Source organism: Conger conger, chromosome 1, assembly GCF_963514075.1.
Source record: "Conger conger chromosome 1, fConCon1.1, whole genome shotgun sequence".
Classification (NCBI taxonomy): domain Eukaryota; kingdom Metazoa; phylum Chordata; class Actinopteri; order Anguilliformes; family Congridae; genus Conger; species Conger conger.
In genome coordinates this window covers 16,940,622-16,961,187 of record NC_083760.1, presented here as the reverse complement: position 1 = coordinate 16,961,187, position 20,566 = coordinate 16,940,622, and the positions used below count along the sequence as shown (strand labels likewise).

At 45.4% G+C, this 20,566-nt stretch overlaps 1 protein-coding gene across 1 annotated transcript; it reads right to left on the bottom strand.

Moving 5' to 3' along the window:
* Positions 1-852: 852 nt before the first annotated feature.
* Positions 853-20,465, bottom strand: slc38a6 (solute carrier family 38 member 6). Its single transcript, XM_061217884.1, has 16 exons — positions 20,189-20,465; positions 16,344-16,474; positions 15,516-15,589; positions 14,057-14,109; positions 13,901-13,940; positions 10,924-11,002; positions 7,030-7,115; positions 6,888-6,946; positions 6,693-6,758; positions 5,504-5,560; positions 4,591-4,670; positions 4,288-4,388; positions 3,907-4,031; positions 2,753-2,897; positions 2,495-2,589; positions 853-1,831 (listed from the first exon to the last, which is right to left on the bottom strand). The coding sequence occupies exons 1-16, from the start codon at positions 20,282-20,284 to the stop codon at positions 1,748-1,750; spliced, it is 1,371 nt and encodes a 456-aa protein (XP_061073868.1). The 5' UTR covers positions 20,285-20,465; the 3' UTR covers positions 853-1,747.
* Positions 20,466-20,566: the final 101 nt, after the last annotated feature.

Below are 20,566 nucleotides of genomic sequence, written 5' to 3'. Positions count from 1 at the left end.
CAACATTCTCCACCATCATCTTCTCTTGATTAACAGTCTCTACTGCAGTGAAATGAAGCTACACCCAACACCGCCTGCTAATACAAACAGCACTTGCAGTTTAAATTTGGGTTTTCAGCCTTAAAATACCAACGCGGCAAAGCACGGAGCACTAATGTAGCACATGTAATGCATTAAATACAAACAATTGTTACCGAATTACTATGGTCGGTTAAAATAATATTTCAACAAATAAGTCAGAAACTTTGACAAGGCTAGTTGTCTTCCATAGGGATTCCAGCACCCCGACGGGGCTCCATTGAGACAGTACTGGATCCCTGGTGTGCCCATTGCACACTGGCCTGCAGGAAGAGGGCATGTTTGTTTCCAGGTTTAGGGCCTGTGGGACAGACACAGGCAGGCCATGCCGCTCCCCCTGACTAATTGCCAATATTGGATCCAGCAGTGCAAGCCCCAGAGGCTGCTCTCAGATATAATATCTAAACAGCATCGCGATTGGAAATGTACAGTACATTTGGTTTCAATTTACCTCTTCAGAGAGAGTCCTTTCACAGGGGAATAGCCAAGATCACTGCCAGCCTGTCCACCACACACACACGCACACACACACGCGCGCACACGCACATACACACACACACACATGCGCACTCACATACATGCGCACGTGCGCATACGCGCATGAACACATGCACACGCACGCACACACATGCACGAACACATACAGGCACACATACATGCGCACACATTTAGGCGCCTGTTGTATAGCAGTGAGGGATATCAGTGGTAGACACTGAATTATGTGGTGGCCATCCATGTTCTGTAAATAATAAATTCACTCAGCAGAGCAGCAAATCAAAGTGAACATTTTCCCTTTTATTTGACATGACTGTGATACGACCACTTCCCTTTGGTGACATGCTTTGATCATATATAATATATAAACATTAAACATTTTAAAAAATGGACACATATACAGTCATAGAGTGCTTGTAAACCTTCATCTATATCAACATTCAAGCTCTGCTATGTAATTAATGTGTGACCACATAAGAATGGGCATTTTTTTGTGAGGAGAAATCCTTTGAAAAAGTGCTTGGCTTCACCACAATATGTGGAACAACTGTGGTGCTGTCAAAAGAAATATGATTCTCTAAAAGGCATAAGTGATGGTCATCCTTATAATTGGAATCCAAAGTAATTATTCCCAGCAGCAGAAATCCAATTACATCTGTTGCAGCAGAATAGATAAAAACAATATGACACTAACATTATTCATTAAAAATATACACAACTGCATTGGTCTGCGATTGTCAGGAATTATTTTGATTATAAACTTAATAAATGGTGCAGCACAGAATATTGGTTTTCGAATAACAATCAATATAATACATTCCTCTGACCACATGTCTGATTCTAAAATATTTTGTCCACCGACAAAAATAGCACCAGTAAAGATTTTAACAGTTTTAAAGCCATTATAGTAGTTCCTTAAATCCTGAGATTGTGGGAAGACACACAATTGCAAAAGTTCAGAAACTGTAAACTTGCTTCAGAAAGAAATTCCCAAGGTGATTACCTCGGCCTATGTACAGATAGTGTTTTGCAGCAATGACTCCTGGTCCCGCCTACTTCTCTGAGGTGTCCGGTTTGATGGCGACACCTCCCTCTAGTCGTTGATTCCGTGCTCTCGTGTGCGTTTCCATAGTGACGCTCCTCCTTCGCGCCCCCCCCCACAGTGTCGGTTAGGTCAGGCACCCTGTGCCCAGGTGACGATGATGACACACAGACTGAGAAGCCCCACAAAGACGCCAAACACCACCAGAGCTACAGCCTGTGGAGAGAGAACAGCAGCTGATCAACCCTGCAGCACAGACACACACACACTTAATACTGTAACCGTGAACAAACTGCAGACACACACTTAACTTAATACTGCAACCTGGACCACACTGACTGCATCTCCCGTCCTGTTGGGCCAGTCTAAGTGCTGGTTTTGGTTCCAAACAGCTACCTTCATTTTACTTTTCAGGCAGCTCTATAAACTAATCTGGTTCACTCCTGTACTTGAGCACAGTAAAATCTTTAGGATACACTTGCAGTCTGAGGCTGCAGCTGGTGCTTTTACAAATGTCAGATCAAGGTATGATTGAGTTAATTAAATAATTAGGAGCAGACGTTGGCGCAAAATCCTGAAATAGTACTTCTTATGCACCCCTGGCATAGACACACAGAATTAAATTCAAAACCTCAAACGCATTCCTCTTAAATGAAACTCTCCTGCATAGACACAGCTTTCACATGATAGAATCATCTTTAGGGAAGTTCTCACATCCATTTTTGCAGGCAGTGACAGCTCACATTGAGTAGATTAAGAACACCATCAATGAAATGAAACATTAAGACATCCACGAATGTTGGATTTGACAGATCGCTGTAGGAGCTTGTGGTGGGGTTATTTTGACCAGGACAATATGAATGGGAGCTGTGTACATACACTGATGGCCTGAGGGGATCTGAGGGGGTCTTCACTGATGCGGAGGTAGAAGAGTCCTGGATACACAAATAAGAGACAGGTGGAGGTGGTCGACCCTGGGAGAGACAAAATGTTACTTTATATGAATCTGTGAAATTCAGTATTTAAGTCATATACAAAATCTGCTCAGGTAAAATGGTTGAACAAAATAAATCATTTTCAGACAAAACAACAAAATGGTCCAAGTCAGAGCCACGGCAGTGTTTAGCAATCACTCACCCACCACCCCAAACACATTCCTGATGTCTGGGACGTAGATGGCCAGCAGCAGAACCACAGCCAGCAGGACAATGGTGACCGCAACATGGTTGACCCAGGAGAAAGGCCGGTCCCCCCGAATTAGCATTAATGCTGCCTTCCTGGCCTGGAACAAGGAGGAAGGAGCGTCACCTGCTGCACCTTTGCTTTCATTACCCATCACCCCATACCATACACCCAACACCAACCACCAAACTACAATCACACAACATCCAACCACCAATCACCCATACCAATCACCCAACACCAGCCACCGAACACCAGCCACCAAACTACAATCACACAACATCCAACCACCAATCACCCAACACCCAACACCAGCCACCGAACACCAACCACCAAACTACAATCACACAACATCCAACCACCAATCACCCAACACCAGCCACCGAACACCAGCCACCAAACTACAATCACACAACATCCAACCACCAATCACCCATACCAATCACCCAACACCAATTACCAAACTACAATCACACAACATCCAACCACCAATCACCCGGTGCCAACAGCCAACAGCCACAGTTGACACTGGCACCATTTTGATTCGATCCAAAACCATGGGGCACACCCATGCACCACAGCGAGGCGCCTTAACCAAGTGAGCCACCTAGCCTGACACCCAACAACCCTTCGAAGACTGCAGAATTCCAACTGTGAAAAACGAAATGTAGGCCATCCTTCAGAGTGAAGCACAATGCGAGCCAAGTCCGGAACTTAAGTAGAAAAACAGCTAAAAATATCCCTAATAAGGATGTGCCGAGATGGAGACCGCTGCAGTGCTGAGCGAGCTGAATTTCAGCGCTGTGGTTAACAGGAAGAGGAGAGCGGCTTCAGCATGAGTAAGACCCAGCAGACAACACGCGTGGGGGGAAATGAGAGAATAAGTACTGCCTTGGGCACACGCAGTGTGTGCGGCAGAGAATACAAAGAGAAACAGAAGGCCGACACTGACACGCTCACCGAGTATGGAAACTAGGACGAGCGTAGCTGTGTGCTAACGGAGGGTGAGGGTGCACCAGCTGCCCCTCTAGTGGCAGGACAATACACTGCTGGTTGGCAGAGGGAGATCTGGAGGGGTTTTGAGCTGATGGAGGCCGGGGTTGACTCACGGGAAAGTGGATGAGCGGTACGGTCAGCACCACGGCCAGCAGGATGGCCAGACGGACAGACATCACCAGCTCGTCGCGAGGCAGGTAATGGCCGTATCCGAGCAACAGCTCTGAGTCCACGTGCCCTGTCAATCAAAAACGGGGTGAAGAGGTTTCCTCCAAAAGCCTCCGCTAACCAAACACCAAGGCCTCTGATGGTTCAAGGTTATATGAATGGTGTTATAACACTGTTGCTGGATTCAGACTTTAATCTTGGACCGTTTTATCAAGTGTGCAAGTGTCATTCTTTCATACAAACATGAAGGCTTGTCAGAGCTGGCAGCAATGCATTCATAAGCCAGCATGAAGGCCCGACACAGTGAAATCTCACAGCTTTCTTACCATAGAAGGTGAGGTAGCCGAACAGTGCGGAGACCAGATAGAGGAGGAAACTCAGTGAGATCCCCACATTGGCGACATTCTGCATCTTTTTCTTAGTGGGTCTAAAACACAAAATGGAGTCCAGCACAGTGTCAACTCATGACAACCCACAAGCAGTACATGTAAAGAGTCAGGTGAACTTAGTTTCCTGTGGTAGCTAGTCTCTAGTATCGGAATGTGGTAAAACCATTAGACAATATGCAAATCAACCAATCACAGCAGAATAAGTGACAGAACTATACATGTGGAGAGATGCACACTGACCGATGCAATTCACAGTAGATGGGCAGCACAGCAGTGTGGCACAGGAAGGAGTAGGCCATGGTGGGGATAGCATAGGCACTCTGGAAAACACATTTCCCATCTTTTATTACGAAGTCAAGTGTTACATTTATACTCTTAAGCTGTATATTATTACTTCAAACAAAGTCAGTCTTTTTAAATATGGAGTATGCATGAAGTATGAAGGCGTAATAAGATGGTGTTGATATACCACACTTGGGTCAGGAAAAGAAGTCTGTAAATATTACTGTTCAAATATCCCAAGGAAATCTAAACAAAGATGAATGACATTCAAAGAAACATTTTCAGAAGTGTGACTATTCCTAACCATTCCCTATCTAAACAGTGAATAAAGGGAAATGCATTTGCCAACGGGACAAAAAATATAAAAAGTTTAAATAACTTGGTGACCTTTATTATTTTGCCATTAATCATGGTGGGTTAAAGAGCTTCCAGTTTGTACAATCAATGAGTAATCACGATTGCTGTTCTGAAGCCTATAACACCATGGAAGCCAATGGCACCAAGATACATGGAGACTAAACTGCACTGCAATGGCCTGCCTGCACACAGCGAATACATATATGGCACAGCACTGGGTACATGCAGTTCCTTACTCTGCACAATCCTGGACTACGTGTTTGAGAAATGTCACCGGTAAAGGCTTTCAGGAGTACAGACCGTGCAGGACTAGATCGCACGCTGTTCTTAAGCCGCTGATCCCAGGCTGCCCTGGATACAGACATCTGACAAATGAATAAAAATAACACCAGCGGTGACGAATGGCTCCTCGTAAGAAGTCTTCCGACTTTCCCTTGGGAAGGCAGCGTTTCCAATAACTCACCCGCTATTGGAAAACTGTGTATTGGGGGGGGGGGAAACGACATGAGCTTACCTTACTGGAAATGACAAAGAGTTTGGGAATGCATTCTGGGTCGGTGGAATTGTTGGACTGGAAAAAGCAGAAGTAGGAGAACGGAGCGTTACATGCCGAGTCATCAGAGTGGAGCTCCCGTGGCCTGGTCCTGATCAACACTCTGTGTCCCGAGCTTAAACTCCAATTCTTTACATTTAATTGAGCTAAAATAATGGTCTGAAATATTGACTTCTTATACCAGTCAACAGGTCTATGCTAATGAAAGGGCAAATAATTGACCAATCCGGATGAACCGAGCTTAGCAGCAATTAAAACCATACACATGATATACCCAGGACCAGGGTTCGGAACCACAGCTACATTACATTACATTACATTTGTTTGGCAGACATTTTATCCAAAGCAAGTACAATGAGTGCATACCAAAGTTCATTGAGCAACTATAGAACACAGGACAGATAAGGTACTATTCACATAAATCATCAGTTATCCATAGCAATTGAACATCAAGTCCAGTTCCTCTATTCCCACCACCACCCCCCAATCCCCCCCTCCAAAGAAACCAGAAACATCTCAGGGAAGTGTGGCGTTGACACTGTTCTCTTCATGGCCGAGGATATCTCTGCCTCCTGCCTAACGGACTGCTCTCCAACTGGAGATGGGGGGTCAACAGTTGGCACTTCAGAAGAACTCTGAGATCAAGAGCTCTGCAGTGGGTGCTTCAGACGGGCTTGAAAGCCTGCAAAGTGCGCTCCCAACTGGTCCCGCAAGGTCAAAGGTTACATCCTGTCATTGGCCAGGACAGATGCTTCCTCCCCGAGATGACTGGCACCCATGACTGCGGTCAAAGCTAGAACCGAGTCACTGCGGTCTAAAATACAACCAGATCACTGCGGTTTAAACCAACCACATCATTGCGCCGTAAACCATAAACATGTCCCTATGATCTAAACACACAAAAATGTGTTAATTTAACTCCATTAAATTAGTTTAAATGAGTCCATCAGAGTTAATGGACTCAATGAAGCACTGTGTCACTCATCTAAACCGTAACCACCTCACTAACCCGATTCCATAAAACACCCATCACACTTGCCACTGACAAATTGGGATGGCGTTTGCATGCAGACAGCCAGCCCCATTTCCAACAGCGCAGTAAATGGATAGTTAACCACTCTACACATCACATCAACATTTTTGTGGTCACCTGAGATGCAGTCACAGTGTTGTTCTGTGGGAGGGGGCAGGGGATAGACCATTTCTTGATGACAACCTAGAAGAGAAGGTAGCCATGAAAATAAGGTGGGGGAAGTCACAGTGTGGAGGAAGGAAAAAACAAGCACAAACAACTGTAAGAGTGGACTGGAGTGGACTGGACTGCACTGGACTGCACTGAACTCACCACGGTGGTGAAGAACAGCATGAAGAGGAAGGCAATGCTGCTAGTGTAGCCCAGGAACCCTGGAGTGAGAGAGAGCAGTGGTGACACGGGCAGGCCCGGAGGTCTTCTCTCGCACAGTGCTGGACCAGGCACAGCCACTCACCAATCTTTGGCAGCATTGCCAGGGGCAGCACCACACAGACCATCACCAGCAGCAGCAGGACCCCACCTTGCAGGTACCAGGGGTTTCTACAGAGCGATAGGGAGATAGAGATAGAGAGAGAGATGTGAAGAGCGAGAAGATTACAGATGGAGAAAGAGGAAGAGAGTAGAGTGAGTGAAAGAGAGAGAATGTGGTTTGACACAGACATGTAGATCATCTTAACAGTCATAGCAATTATATTTTCCCATACAAAATGTAACATAGGAAAGCTGCATTAACCATTAGAAGTCCTAAGCAGCCAACGGAAATGCCACCGTATAGTCTGGAGAGCCCCTCAAACTTCTTATGCTAACTCATACTGCGCATAATAACAGTGGAGTGGGAACAGCTTCAGTCATTTCTATATGAGAAACAAAACACAGCCCCGCCTGAATAGAGAAGGAAAACTTCATTCCAATCCCCCTCCACTCTTTCTGTCCTCAGTTCTGCGTTTAACTACCCCCGCCACCGCCACTGCCGCCCCCGCCCAACAAACCACCCCCCACCCCCACCGTCACCCCGCAGCAGTGTGACCAATGAGGAGGAATTCTCCCCTTCGCGCCTGCGGCCGCTCTAACCCAAAGCAGGCCGACTCGGGGGAAATTTGTCTTCATTTCGTGCCTAAATGCAGCGAGACAGTTCATCATGTGTTATAAATTAAGAGCTTTACTCACAAACCATAACAATTATGCAATTCACGTGCAAACAGCTTAATACCGCCAAATGAAGGGGCTCGGTCAGATATGCATCAGATGCCGAATAATATTTTCCTTGCAGTGGAACGAACAGCGGAGCGATTTATTCCAGGGCCCGAGGAATGGCAGGGGTGACACATGTGGAAGGCATGCTGGAGAGGGAAGGGATGAGGGCGGCGAGGGGGGGGCTGTTTATTTGGCTCGGTGCACGGGCAGCACCTGCTCCGACATCATCACTAAACAAAGTGACCCCTGTCTGGCAGCTTCACAGCTTCTGTGTTACTATATTAGCCCGCAGTATCAGCTCTCCGGCTGCCACCGGCATGTCGTTAATCTTATTCTGGACTTTCCTTTTCTTGACACCGAATACCGCGTCCGCTGCGAGCATGGGCAAGACTCAGTTTCAAACTCGAGCAGCGCGGAGGCATCGCGTCGCCTCGAGGTAGCGTTTGAAAATGATTGTTGTGTATAATGCAGCCAGACCTGGACACTGGAGCACATCCGTTCGCTTACCCGCATGCACATACTGGCTTCTCTGCATTATTGTCAAATAGAAGCAAAACGAGTCAAACTAGGTGTCACTATGCCTGCATTATGTGTGTGGCTGAGTAACATAATGGATGAAAAATAAATCAAATGAAAGAAAGAAAAAGAAACAGCCTCGTAACTGCTGGGACCCAAATTTGGGTCCCAGGTATGGTACTGCTGTTGTACCCATGAGCAAGGTGACCTTGCTTCAGTAAACTGCCAGTTGTCAAAACTGCAAAAGTCAAGTTAGAAACTAGGAAACTGGGTTGGCTTGGTTCCAATGTTGAACGTTCACAATTCCTAGGTGAGGAACTGCCATCATATCTTTGATCAAGGAACATGAACTGCTTCAGTAAATTACCAGCTGCATAAAGGGATTATATGAAAAAAAGAATGTAAGCTGTGCAAGGCACTCTGGAAAGCAACATGATGTCAAAAATGTTTTTGAAAATAAATATACAAGTACAAAAAAAAAAAAAAAAAAGATAATTATTAAAAAATCACCACACCAGTTTAATGATTGGCTATCATGAAAGATGACATACAATGAATTGATTTGTAACACACTGGGCAATGGAGAACTAAAGCTTTCAGCTCTGCAAAGAACCCACTGAAGAGGCCTTCACTCCTTTCAATCTCAATCCTCCTCAGCCCCCCTGACCCCTGCACTCTCTGAAGGGTGAGAAATGCACAGCGAGCCTCGCCTAAAATGAAATAACTAACAGAAATCAATAGAGTCTGAAAAGCTCCTGTTGCCAATGCACTTTTATTATAAACTGCAGCTTGACACTGTCTTTTGCCTGCCTTGGAAAAGCACATTCCACATCAAAATAACATTGACAAAGAAGCAATGTAGCTCTCTAGTGTTGCCGAACATTCCAAGAAGGGATAACGCATTCTTTATAAATCAACAAATAAATACACAAATATAAATAAATCTCTCCCGGCTGGCTCACTACATGACGTCCTATACGTTCGCCTCGCTTGACAACACTGCCCAAGCCAAGGAAATAAAAACAATTTCGCACGCTACAAGGTCTGACAAACCGAACCGCTTCCGATTCCACAGTCGGCAATCCTCTAATCACACGGGGATCTGGGAGAAATCTCCCTCAGCAACCCCGTGGATCAGGACCCACCACAGCAGGCTGCGCCGCGTAATGGCCGATTCAGAAATGAAATATGAAACACCGCGCATTTCACAGAGCGACCCGACAAGGCCCAAGCAAAGCTCGCCGACTGCGGCGGCCAAGCCAAGAGTTTTGCGGATCGGCAAGAATGAAGTCGAGACCCACGGTGCACATTCGAGTCGCCCGTTGATTTTTACTCGGTCAGCAAGGCCTAGTTTAACACTTTTCTTGAAAAGCCATTCAAGGTTCAGCTGAACTTCAACCTCTCGATGTGGCTTAAAACGGCACCGATTCCTCAACTTTTGAGACCGACTATAAAACGTTTTCGATGCGTTTGGCAGACTCGAAGCCTCCCCCGGTCAGAAAGCTTGAGAAGAAATGCAATAAAGAGCACAGCCCAAGGTACAATAAAACGGTCCAGGACACAGCTGGGGAAAGCTGCAGCAGGTCAGGTATGACAGTAGTGTGAAATGCCTCTCACCCTAGACCTCATATGACCACTGTCTGCGAGAGACCACATTACAAGTCTTCTCCTGCCCACACAATAACGGAGTGAATAAACAGCTCGGGACCTGCTGTCAAACAGCGTCTCATCTGGGCCTAAACACCCAGAAAAAAATAAACGAATAAAAATCGCTGTCCCGGGATTAATGAGTGCCCAAAGGAGACCCTTGTGGTTTCACAAATCCGAAAACTATTAAGGGCTTGAGTGGCAATCTACGCGCCCAAGATCTCATTAACAAAACGGTTGTCATAAGCGACAATTATAATGGCAAAACTGATATAAAGTTGTATCGTTTTGATTGAGGAACATGTGCAAAAGATTTAGTGCGCTCCTAATGCAGAGCAGCTGTGTGGAGATGCTCTGACAGATCGGGCTGAGCAGGCCCTGCTCTGGCTAAATCAGTATAGCAACAAAGGGATAATGGCAGTTCAATTCTAGGAATGAGACTTTCAGCTAAGAAATCTGCCACAGGGAGGAAAAATAAGAGGGACTCGTGCCGATGAAGGCAGTCGATGTTTTCCCTCAGACGTACATTTCCGCCATCGCCGTTCCACACTGTGTACCACCAGACTTTAAAGCTTTAGACTGATCCTGGTTAAAAAGAGCATGATGATGGGGTTTAGTGGTGAAGAGTGGTTTTCTCTCTGATATTTCCATCACATATTTCGAAACTCGCCATGAATCAAAGATGTCGGATTGGATATGGCTGCTGTGACCTCATAAAAAAATAAAAATAAAAAAAGTTCCATTTCCCCCAACCAGAAATTCTCTGTGGAAGGAAACTTTCAGACAGCACAGGCACAGGAATATCTCAACCACAAGAAATTCCTTTGCAGGGACAGTTTTACAACTATACCATGCTAGTTACTCAAGGCTAACTTTCCCTCATGTAAATGGGGTTTACCAAATAGGAAGGTACGTGTAAATGGTGTTATAGGTGCTGCTTAATGCAGGCTTGACAGGGATGAGAAGGCTGCACAACTTCTACAGGAATTACCCAGAAGGCTCTGGACTCAGGAAGCTGGAAATGGCAGCAGGAAGTTCTGTCTTAATGATGAACATGTAGGATGACATGGCTGGAAAGGGGAAACAAAGAGAAAAATCACATGAAGAGAAAGAACACACACACACACACACACACACACACACACACACACAAGTACGTGCATTGACATCATGCAGTTGCCGGGGCGACCTTGGTCTCCTTGGAAACGACAACAGCATACTGCAAAAAATAAACAAGCTTTTACAAGGCCCTGGTTCTTTTTTTTCTTTTTTCTTTTTTTTAAACAGTGACAGCACTGGTCAGCAAACCAGGGGGAAATGTGCAGTAAAGCCCAGCGTATTAAATTGCAGGCATTAGCCGGATGCCTCAAATCCGGGACTTAAACCCCCCTCCTCGATTCGAGCGGGCGGGAGAGAGAGAGAAATACTAATAAAACACAACGCTCCTTGACATTAATCCAGGTATTTTTCCCCTCATGCTATGGAAATGAGAATACGCATGACTTCTTTTCCATCAACCACCCTCCCCCCACCCCCACCCCCACCCCAGTGAAATTTGATCAGAGGGGCTTTGGAGCACATCCTGTGGGCTAGGCAGGCCCCACAAAGACAGGCAGGAAAGAGGCAGCCCGGGCGCGGAGAGGCAGAGGGGCGCACTGACCAGCCCGGGCTAGAACAGCCCCCTAATGTAAACTGACTGCTACCTACAGCAAGGCTCAATGAGAAGCAGTTGGCGGGTCAGCCTGGAAGGAAATATTCACTTCTTTGTAGTGAGAAGTGCCAGTGTTTTGGGGAGGGGGGGGGGCAGCTGTGTGGAGTCTGCCCTGGGGCCCTGCTTCTCTCCACCCCCCCCTTTAAAAAAAAACAACAACCTGGACTTTAATCCTGGTGTGCCTGTAATTGTTTTCATTTTAAAATTCTTCCAGCCAACCCCTGCCCCCAGGAGGGACGGGGAGAGCGGGAGGGGAAACTGCAGACACGTCTTATTTTCTGGACGTCCGCTCGTCCAGAGTCAGTGTTCTCTCTCTCCCCCTGCTCTCTGAAGGAATTCACTTCCCAGTTTGTACAATTTTGGAAAATATGTTCATATTCCATTCCACCCCACCCCTCCAATGATTACATCTTGGCAGCATCCAAATTTGAGGATCTCTCAGGCCCCCGAGCAAGAGAGATAACCAGGTGTGTCCATGTGACACTTCATTAGCATAATAACATGGGACCTCCCACTGGCTTAACCTACCGAAGATCCTGAGGGGACATGCAAGATGCCCAAACTGTAGGGACCATTATGCATTATAACTATAAATTCCTGCCTCACTGCACTAGAAATGCTCAACTCAAGATCACAATAAACTGCACAGTCTAGTTGAGATCATGTGCATGCGGTGATACAATCAGAATGTCCACTCCAGTTTCATCAACACACACACACACACACCAAAGACAAGTCCAAACAAAACATTTCTAGTTACTAGTGCATTACAACCAACAGGGCACATCGGTTTTCACATCATCAAAACACACATTTATTAGTGTTTGTCATGCAGCGGGTTAACACCCTTAAAACAAACACACACACACATATACTACCACAGTACTTACATATTTTAGACATGGTCATTGAGCGTGAAAGGAAAGATCATTGAAAAAATAAAATGAATAATAATTATTATAATAATAAGAATACAAACAATCACAGTACCCCAAGGACCCAAAACGAAAGTAACAGAACGTGCCTATGCCCTGCAGACAGACAGAAGGGGCATACTTAGCACATGGCAGGGCTAGCCTGACTTCATCAAAAAGAGAAGCTTGCTCCAGGCCACACTGTAATTAAGGTCAATTGGCTCATCAGCTTTTTGGCAGAGCTAATGAGTATTTACTCAACGTGGGCTAATTGCGTGCCAGCTGAAAGCCCAGGGTCTGGGCGGGAAGACTCCGAGGGCGGCCCCCCAATACCCCAACCCCCCCCCCCCCCCCCCCCCCCCCCACACACACACACACCGTGCGCCCCCACCAGCCGGCTTTCCACCGCTAATGACACCACATCACAGGATTAGGAAGTAAAATTCCCCCAGCAGCGATGACGACAACAGGAAGGAAGAGAGGCGGTGTATTAGGAGAGTAATCACTGGGGATACGCCTCGATGATCAATACTGGGGGGTCACATATCAGTGCATGTGAGGGGGGGGGGGGGGGGGGGGGGGCATGCGATCTTTATGGCAAATCTGTCACTCAGGAAGGGTGCGGGGTAAAGCACTGAAGGGTCCCATAAGACTGGGGGGGGGGGGGGGGGGCGATATCCCAATATCCAAGTCTCAGCTGACAAGGACTTCTGTAAGCGCCAAGGTCAAGTGAGCCGCAAAAGAAAACCCCATGAATCCACAAGCAGACATGCCATCCAGAGGGTTTGGCACGTCAGTGTGATTTAGCCCAGGATGACAGGAGCGGGGAGGGGGGGGGGAAGCCCGGGTTTGTGGGACTAAATACAGAAGGAGCTCTTGGCATGGAGGCCAGGCCAGATGTGTGCAGTTTTGGGAGGAGCACGCTAGGCTAAGGGAGCGCGCTCGGACACCAGCGGGGGCGCATGGAGGTGCCGCCACTCCCTCTGCAGTCAGACAGGGGGAGGCATCCGCAAATATACACCAACCCTGGGATCAGGGTCGGTGTCTTTCAGCAGGAAACAGCAGGGTTTTGGAGCGGCTTAAAGTGGGTCACTGTTCGGGGTACAATCAGAGACTCAAACAAAAGGCTTACGAGGAGGAGAAATTTACTGCAAATACATTTCACAGTTCTCGGTTACAATATGGACTCAACCTGAAATGCTACTTTTAGCATTTTCTTGCACACTATGTCCTACATAACTATTAAAGAGGTCCAACTGCGAACGCTCAATTCAAACTTACTGAAGGCAAGCTAACTTTTACACACAATATCATTAAAAAGTTTTTCGGATTTGAGACCTTACCTCCAGTGTTCTGAATGACAATGGTGCTGGCAACCATAATCTGAAAAACAAGAGAAACGTCTCAATATTTATTTTTGTTAAAGAATAGACCTTATAAAGCTGAAATGTGTCCGGTAAAATCATGGTAAACGTGTGACGTTGATGACAAAGACTTACTTTACCAGGCTTCTGAAATGCCTGGAAACCCAGGCCCTCATAAGACGTGATGGCTGTGGAAGAAAGCACCGTGATATCACTGCTGGAATCCCTGATCTCGCTCACATGCAGGGACGAATGTCTTTACAAAACTATACTGCATGTTATCCTGCTGGGACAACACTCCATTTACATCACATCACACTACAATCTCTGAGCAGATGATCTTATCCATAGCAACGTACCGAAGCGGACAAGTGTTAGTCTCAAGAATTGCGTTACAAAGACGTGTTTATATCAGTGAAGTGTTAACCTCAAACTAACATTTGTGTTGCAGCAGCACATTGTAAACCATTGTAACATTGTGTAACACCAGCAGAAGGTACCTTTACACAGCTATATGTGTAACATTATTATGGCAAAAAGACATCTGAATAAACAAAGAAAAAAGATAGCTAAAGAGAGCTATGACGCAATCTGGGATGGGTCTTCGGTGTGTCATATTGGCCGCAAATGTGGTGGGCCAAGCATGCCAGCCAGACGCTACACGCTAATGTGAAAACCAGTGCTCCAGACCTTCCATGAGCCAACAGGAAAATAAATACTTCGCCAATTCATAAGGAGCTGCAGTGCATGCCAGACTGCACCATCTCTAATTGGGCTTCGGCCAGCTGCATTCACTGGCCATTGCTGCTGGACATGAGAGGTCGGGAGATTGCCAGAACAGACACAACCACGCTGTGGAACAGAGGCATTAGAGTATGAATGTGATGAGTGGTGAGAGTGGTATAGTGGAAGAACAGGTCACATGGCCACAACACAACGTTATGAGAGGACCAGCAAACTGTGGGTACTGTGGCAGCTGGATAAATATACTCCTCCCCCACCCTGCCCAATTTGTACCCCCCCCCCCCCCACCCCCAAAACTCTAGTCTACTACTCTAGCCAGACAAAGAGGAAGGGGGGCAGCAACCTGAGCCAATACCCAAAAAAATGAAGAGGGAATAAAGCAACAGGAGTGTTAGCATTTAGCAGACCAACGCTTCCATTCCTTGCATTACATCTTTCAAACACAATCACTTTATTTCCATGACACAAACCTTTCATGTTGCCTTCAGTGTCAAAACTTGGTAGCGTCATGCTTAAGTGAAGACTTCACAACTACAGTAACACCCCAAGGCTAATACGGCCTCATAATAAATTGATGAAAGCATTTAACCAAACAACACTGGGTCAACAAATGAAACCGACATTAAGGCTGCCAGTAGCAATGCTTAAATGAGCATTCTGACAGATTTATACTGAGAGTGACATCAGTGAGTCTCTGAATGCATCCGTGTGATTGATCTTCACATTAGTAGTGAAGCAGGGCGGAGGCCCAGCCCAGGGCTGACAGTTTTATGTACACGAGCCTCCACTAAGGAGAGATGTAGGAGCTTCGTCCAGGGGGGGGGGGGGGGCAGGCTCCTGTGGGGCTTACCCGTCTGATCACACAGCTTCAGGAGGAGGTGAATGGAGTAGGAGGCGAGACCAGAGACCAGCAGGAGGAGCACACTGTAATGAGGAAGACCATGTACACTTAAGGGTTGACTTAAACAATCACATGCCTGCTTGTGTCCGTTTGTTCAGCCGTATGATAAATAGGTTTTGCTTAAGAGTTGATTCCGCAGGAACAGGAAGAATATGTACACGGCTGGAACAATGTAGAATGTGCCAAGTGTACAGTTTTGATGCAAAAGGCAGAGTACATAGATCAGAGAACTGAATTTCTCTTCTGCAGCGGTAAGCAGGATGGTACACAGTGACACTTCACAGAGACAGAACTCGTAGCAGAGGGGTTTCTAATGCTTCTCACATTCATAATGTCAGTTTGTGGTTTGTGTGCAAGGTGAGCTGAACTTAGCATACTCATAACACGCACAACGCTGACGCAAGTGGGTTGTTTGCACCGTGCATTACTCTGCTATGTCCCGGGCCAATCGAGAGGCCCCTGACAGAGCACAGGGGAATGCGGTCACATCACATGCACAGCTCTCTACTATTGAGTAGGCAACATGTATACTCAATAGTAGACAAGTGTGCCAATTCAGACATGTCTCTCATATTCTCACAAGAAGCAAAAGATGGCAGTATTAGCCATGGAAAATTACATCACATTTAGATGCTTTTATCCAAAGTGACGTACAGAAAAATGCATATCGAACTGGTCATTGAGCAACTGCATAACACATGCCAGATCAGGTACAACTCACATAAAGCACCAGTTATCCATAGCCATGAACACTCACATCTTCTCTCACACACTCACCAGAAGCCCAGGATGCCGGTGTTGGCCATGGCGTAGGCCAGGCCCAGAATCCCGCTCCCCATGATGGCGTTCATCAGGTTGAACACGGAGGAGGAGAAGGAGGCCCCGGTGGGCTCCTGTGTCCCTGTAGCCTGCACACACAGGAGAGACAGGGGTCAAGAAGACTTTGGGCTGCACCAGGGAGCACAGGGAGGATCAAACTCTACGTGCTTCTAATGAATTCATTAGGTTAGTCATATCTGGCCTAGCATTGTTGTACTCCTGACAGCAACACTGATGTTCTCCACGGCTGTATGCCCCACTGGATAGCTGCAGACCACTCAGGTATCATAAACATTTTACTGCGGCCTGATCTCAGGAGCGAATCAGCACTGGCATATCAAGACATTTAGAAAACTAATTCAGGACAATGGGTTGGAACAAGAAGCTGCATATGTACACTAGACCTCCATGATTTGTGCTGTATGATTTGGCAACACTCAAACATATCTTCACTAGAAATATGGCCAGAAAAAATATATACATTATTGATCCATTAAAAAAAAAATGTCATTTCTGGCTTGAAGTTCTACAAAAATGACAATACGCACTTTAACAACAAATGATTTATTTTATTACAAATCTCAAATTGTGGAGTACAGATGCAAATAAATAAATGATGGGTCTATGCCCAAACATTATGAATGGCACTATGTCATATGGAAGCACTGTATTTGGGTGCAGAGCTCTTTCTGGAAGAGGACACGCTAACCGTGATGGATGTAAAGCAAAGGACATAAGCTTAGCCTCCAGGACAGCTGCATGAGCTGGGAAGGATTTGGTTCTGCGTCTCCCGCACTAATAGGAGATATCCGGGTCGGTTCCAGCTAAGGCCGCGTCGTTCCTGGCTAGGATGGAGATCACCGGGCTTTGGAGCCTCATTAGGCGGCCATCCGATCCACGCACGCCCACCCGATGGCGCTCCCGGTCCGAAAGCCGATAATAACATCAAAGAAAAGTCAAGTCTCCAGAAGGGCAGAATAGGATGCGCATTAATAAAGAGGGGCTAAATATACAGCGGCGGAATGCGTCAGGGAAGTAGCGCTCCTCTGCTAATAAATCGTTTGTACGTGCAGAGGACGCTTTAATTAAAAGGGAGCCTTTGCATTTCGATAGCCGGGCAACGCATTCGCTTGGGCCAAACGAATTGTCAATGCGCGGCGCAAAATTCTGAAAGTGGGTGAGCAAACTCGCAATTAATGAAAAGGGCAGCGGCCCCATCTGTGATGCATGTCTGGGGCTGCGGCTGCATTGGCTGAAAGGAACACGAGGGGAGGAGCCTGTGTTCCTGAACGTCATGGCTTTATTATTTTTACTGACCTCTGGAGACATTCTGAAATGGATGGCTAGGTTTCTTAATCTTTTTTTAAAGTTATCGTTCTGCTTTATTAGGCTAATCTCAGCGAGACTCCATGGTTTGCAAAGGGTTAAAGATTCAGGGCATCGACTTCTTCAGGAAAAAAAGAGGGTAATTTCCTGGGAATAATGTGGACAGTCGTTCTCCTGGACAGAATGCTGAAACTGGCAAGGGGCGAACCATCTGCTATGTACATTACTCACAAAAACAATGGGCTTTGATCTAATATTCAGCCTTGCTGGGAATTGGCACTGGGCAAATTGACAGTAAAGCACAGGGGTATAGAACACAGAGGTGATGTTTAAACAATTCAGTGCAATTCTACAAGTACATTTTTGCAGGCACACACAGAGTCGCATACTCACACACCCATATATAAAGGGCTGACAAAGTTTAAGCATTAATCTAACGTATTATCTTAAAACGCTTAAGGCATGAACTCCTTTATCATTATTTGACACATCAGATATGGAATATAACCAGTTACCGGGAATACTAATGTGTCCTGTGGAACACTCCACCCCAATAGCTTCTGAATGATGAATGACACAATTGATCAAATGATTCTTCAATTTCTCTCCTGGGGGGCGGGTTAGTATGTATACTTGAACTTTTACTTACAATTCTGTGTTTTCTCTACCTTTAAAATAATTAAAGTTTTTATTAAAAGCTCTTTAATTAGAGCTTCATTTCAGCAAATTAAAAGGTAATTTACATTTATTACATTAGGCTATTGTTTAATAGCTGCGTGTGAGCGTGTACAACATTTTTAAACCACCATGTTAAACACTTTAACAAGCTAAATGTGTAAAACGTTAAATACTTTTAAAAATGTTTTATTTTAAAATTATTTATTTTTCACTTCATGACATGTCACTTGTGCATCCATGCAGGGAAGGTGTACTAGCCGAATAATCCCTGGTTACACACCAAAGAGAGAAGCCACCTCCCTGCTGGGCTCCAGCTGAACACGCGTCTCCAACATTCAGGTTCAGGGAGCGCTGATTAATCACCTCTCATCCTATTGTTTGAAGTTCCAAATCTGCATGAAGCACATCACTTCCCCCCCCTGAAAGCCAGCGGTAATCTGGCGAGGCCACAAAGGCCAGTACTGCGGAGGGATGCTGGGGGTGACACCAGGGGAGAATGCTGACACAGTGCACCGATACCCTTGGGGCAAGGTCGCCAACGCACGGTACAGCACACGTGTAGCCTAGCTGGCACAACGCTGTGCGCTAAAGGGGACCTGGCAAGAGATTTAATAACAGAGGAGAAAATGCACCCCCTCCTCACCTTTCAAATAAATGTCCTTGTCTCTCCTTCAGTATCTCGGCATTACAACTGGTTCCTCAGTTTTAGATTTCAAACATAAATTGGAACTGTCATCTCTGAACAACCATTGGAAAGACTATGCCTCTATTTAGTTAAAACTACTTTTTGGTTGAAAATATGTTTCAATAATTAGACAAGTAAAAAATATTTTGAACAATAATGATTCTGGACAAGTAGGCCTACCCATAATCTACATCATGATTATCTAACATATAGCAGAAAGTAGCCTATAGCCTACATGACTATAAAATGCAATTAGGCATTGAAAGGATAGGTGCGGTCATCTTAGCTGTAGTGACGGGCTAGTTTAGTGTGTGTATTCAAACTATAATGGAGTCATAGTTTTGAGTAGCTATGTTACGCAGATATTTGCCTTTAGTAGTAATAATAAAAAAAACACTTTCACATAGTTACCACAACAGGACAAGATAGCACAAGATTTTATAATATGATTTTGGCTTTCAGTTTCTCTTCACTGGGTCTGCAACAAAGCTCCTGGATAAGACTCTCAGTCCAAAATTCATGAGTTCATATGCAGCTGCCAGAATGGGTTTGAGGAATAAATAATAAGTTGTACAGTAATATTAGAGGACCTTATGTTAAGGTCCACCCGAGAACCAGAATTGGTAGAAATAATTTGCACACTGTTGAGGAAAATACAAAAATCACAGAACCGCAGACTTCCAAGGAAATGCTGACATCAATGCACTAGAAACGTCAATCTACAACTTAACACATGGCACTGATTACAACAGACTCGTATAAAAGCCTGCTGATTAAGCAGTAGCTACATTGTACTGCATTTACAGGACAATCACGTGCCTGACAAAGTGCATCTGAAAAAAAGCTGATATTACGAATTGACAGCTTATCATGTAAAACGAATGTAGCTGTGATTCATGTTCTTTATGTCTTCCCATGCTTACATAATACATATTATATCTATGAAATTAGGAAATACTGAACTGTATGAAGCATATTATACAGAATGAAAACGAATGTCAATTCAAGACGGAAAAGGAATAGCTACATTTTTTAATCAATCAATCACAATTTGGTACTCCTGCGAAATCACAATGCTTCTATGGTGTATAATATACAACAGTGGAATACTTACACTTCCCAGTAAAGGTGTAGACTCGTTATCCCTTTCTTCAGCCTGCACCGTGCCGTTCGTTTGGACTGTGACATTACTACGGTCATTCTGACTCATTATTGTTATGTGGGATAATAGTAGAGTATTGTAGCCGCTTTCAAGCAGCAGCAGTGTGTAGCGTTTTTACACCAGTAAAGGCGTTTTTCAAGAGGACAAGTAAAATAATCAATTCCAAGTTTGTCACTCACCACGGCAGTGCTATATCGCTCAGCTGTTTAAACCAGTTGGTCACATGATACAACAGTGCACAGCGCTTCCGCCTTCGCTCGTCGACTTTAAAAATACGTCAATTTACTCTCGTCCAATACCCAAACTGGATTGTTCTTGTTCCGCCAATAG

What these genes read in the sequence shown, in the direction of transcription:
- slc38a6 (XM_061217884.1), bottom strand. Translation starts at nt 20,284, where the DNA reads ATGAGTCAGAATGACCGTAGTAATGTCACAGTCCAAACGAACGGCACG. An exon ending in ATCTACTGTGAATTGCATCG is followed by an intron (nt 4,389 to 4,590) that starts GTCAGTGTGCAT and finishes TTTGTGTTTTAG; the next exon opens with ACCCACTAAGAAAAAGATGC. An exon ending in GAATGTGTTTGGGGTGGTGG is followed by an intron (nt 2,590 to 2,752) that starts GTGAGTGATTGC and finishes TGTCTCTCCCAG; the next exon opens with GGTCGACCACCTCCACCTGT.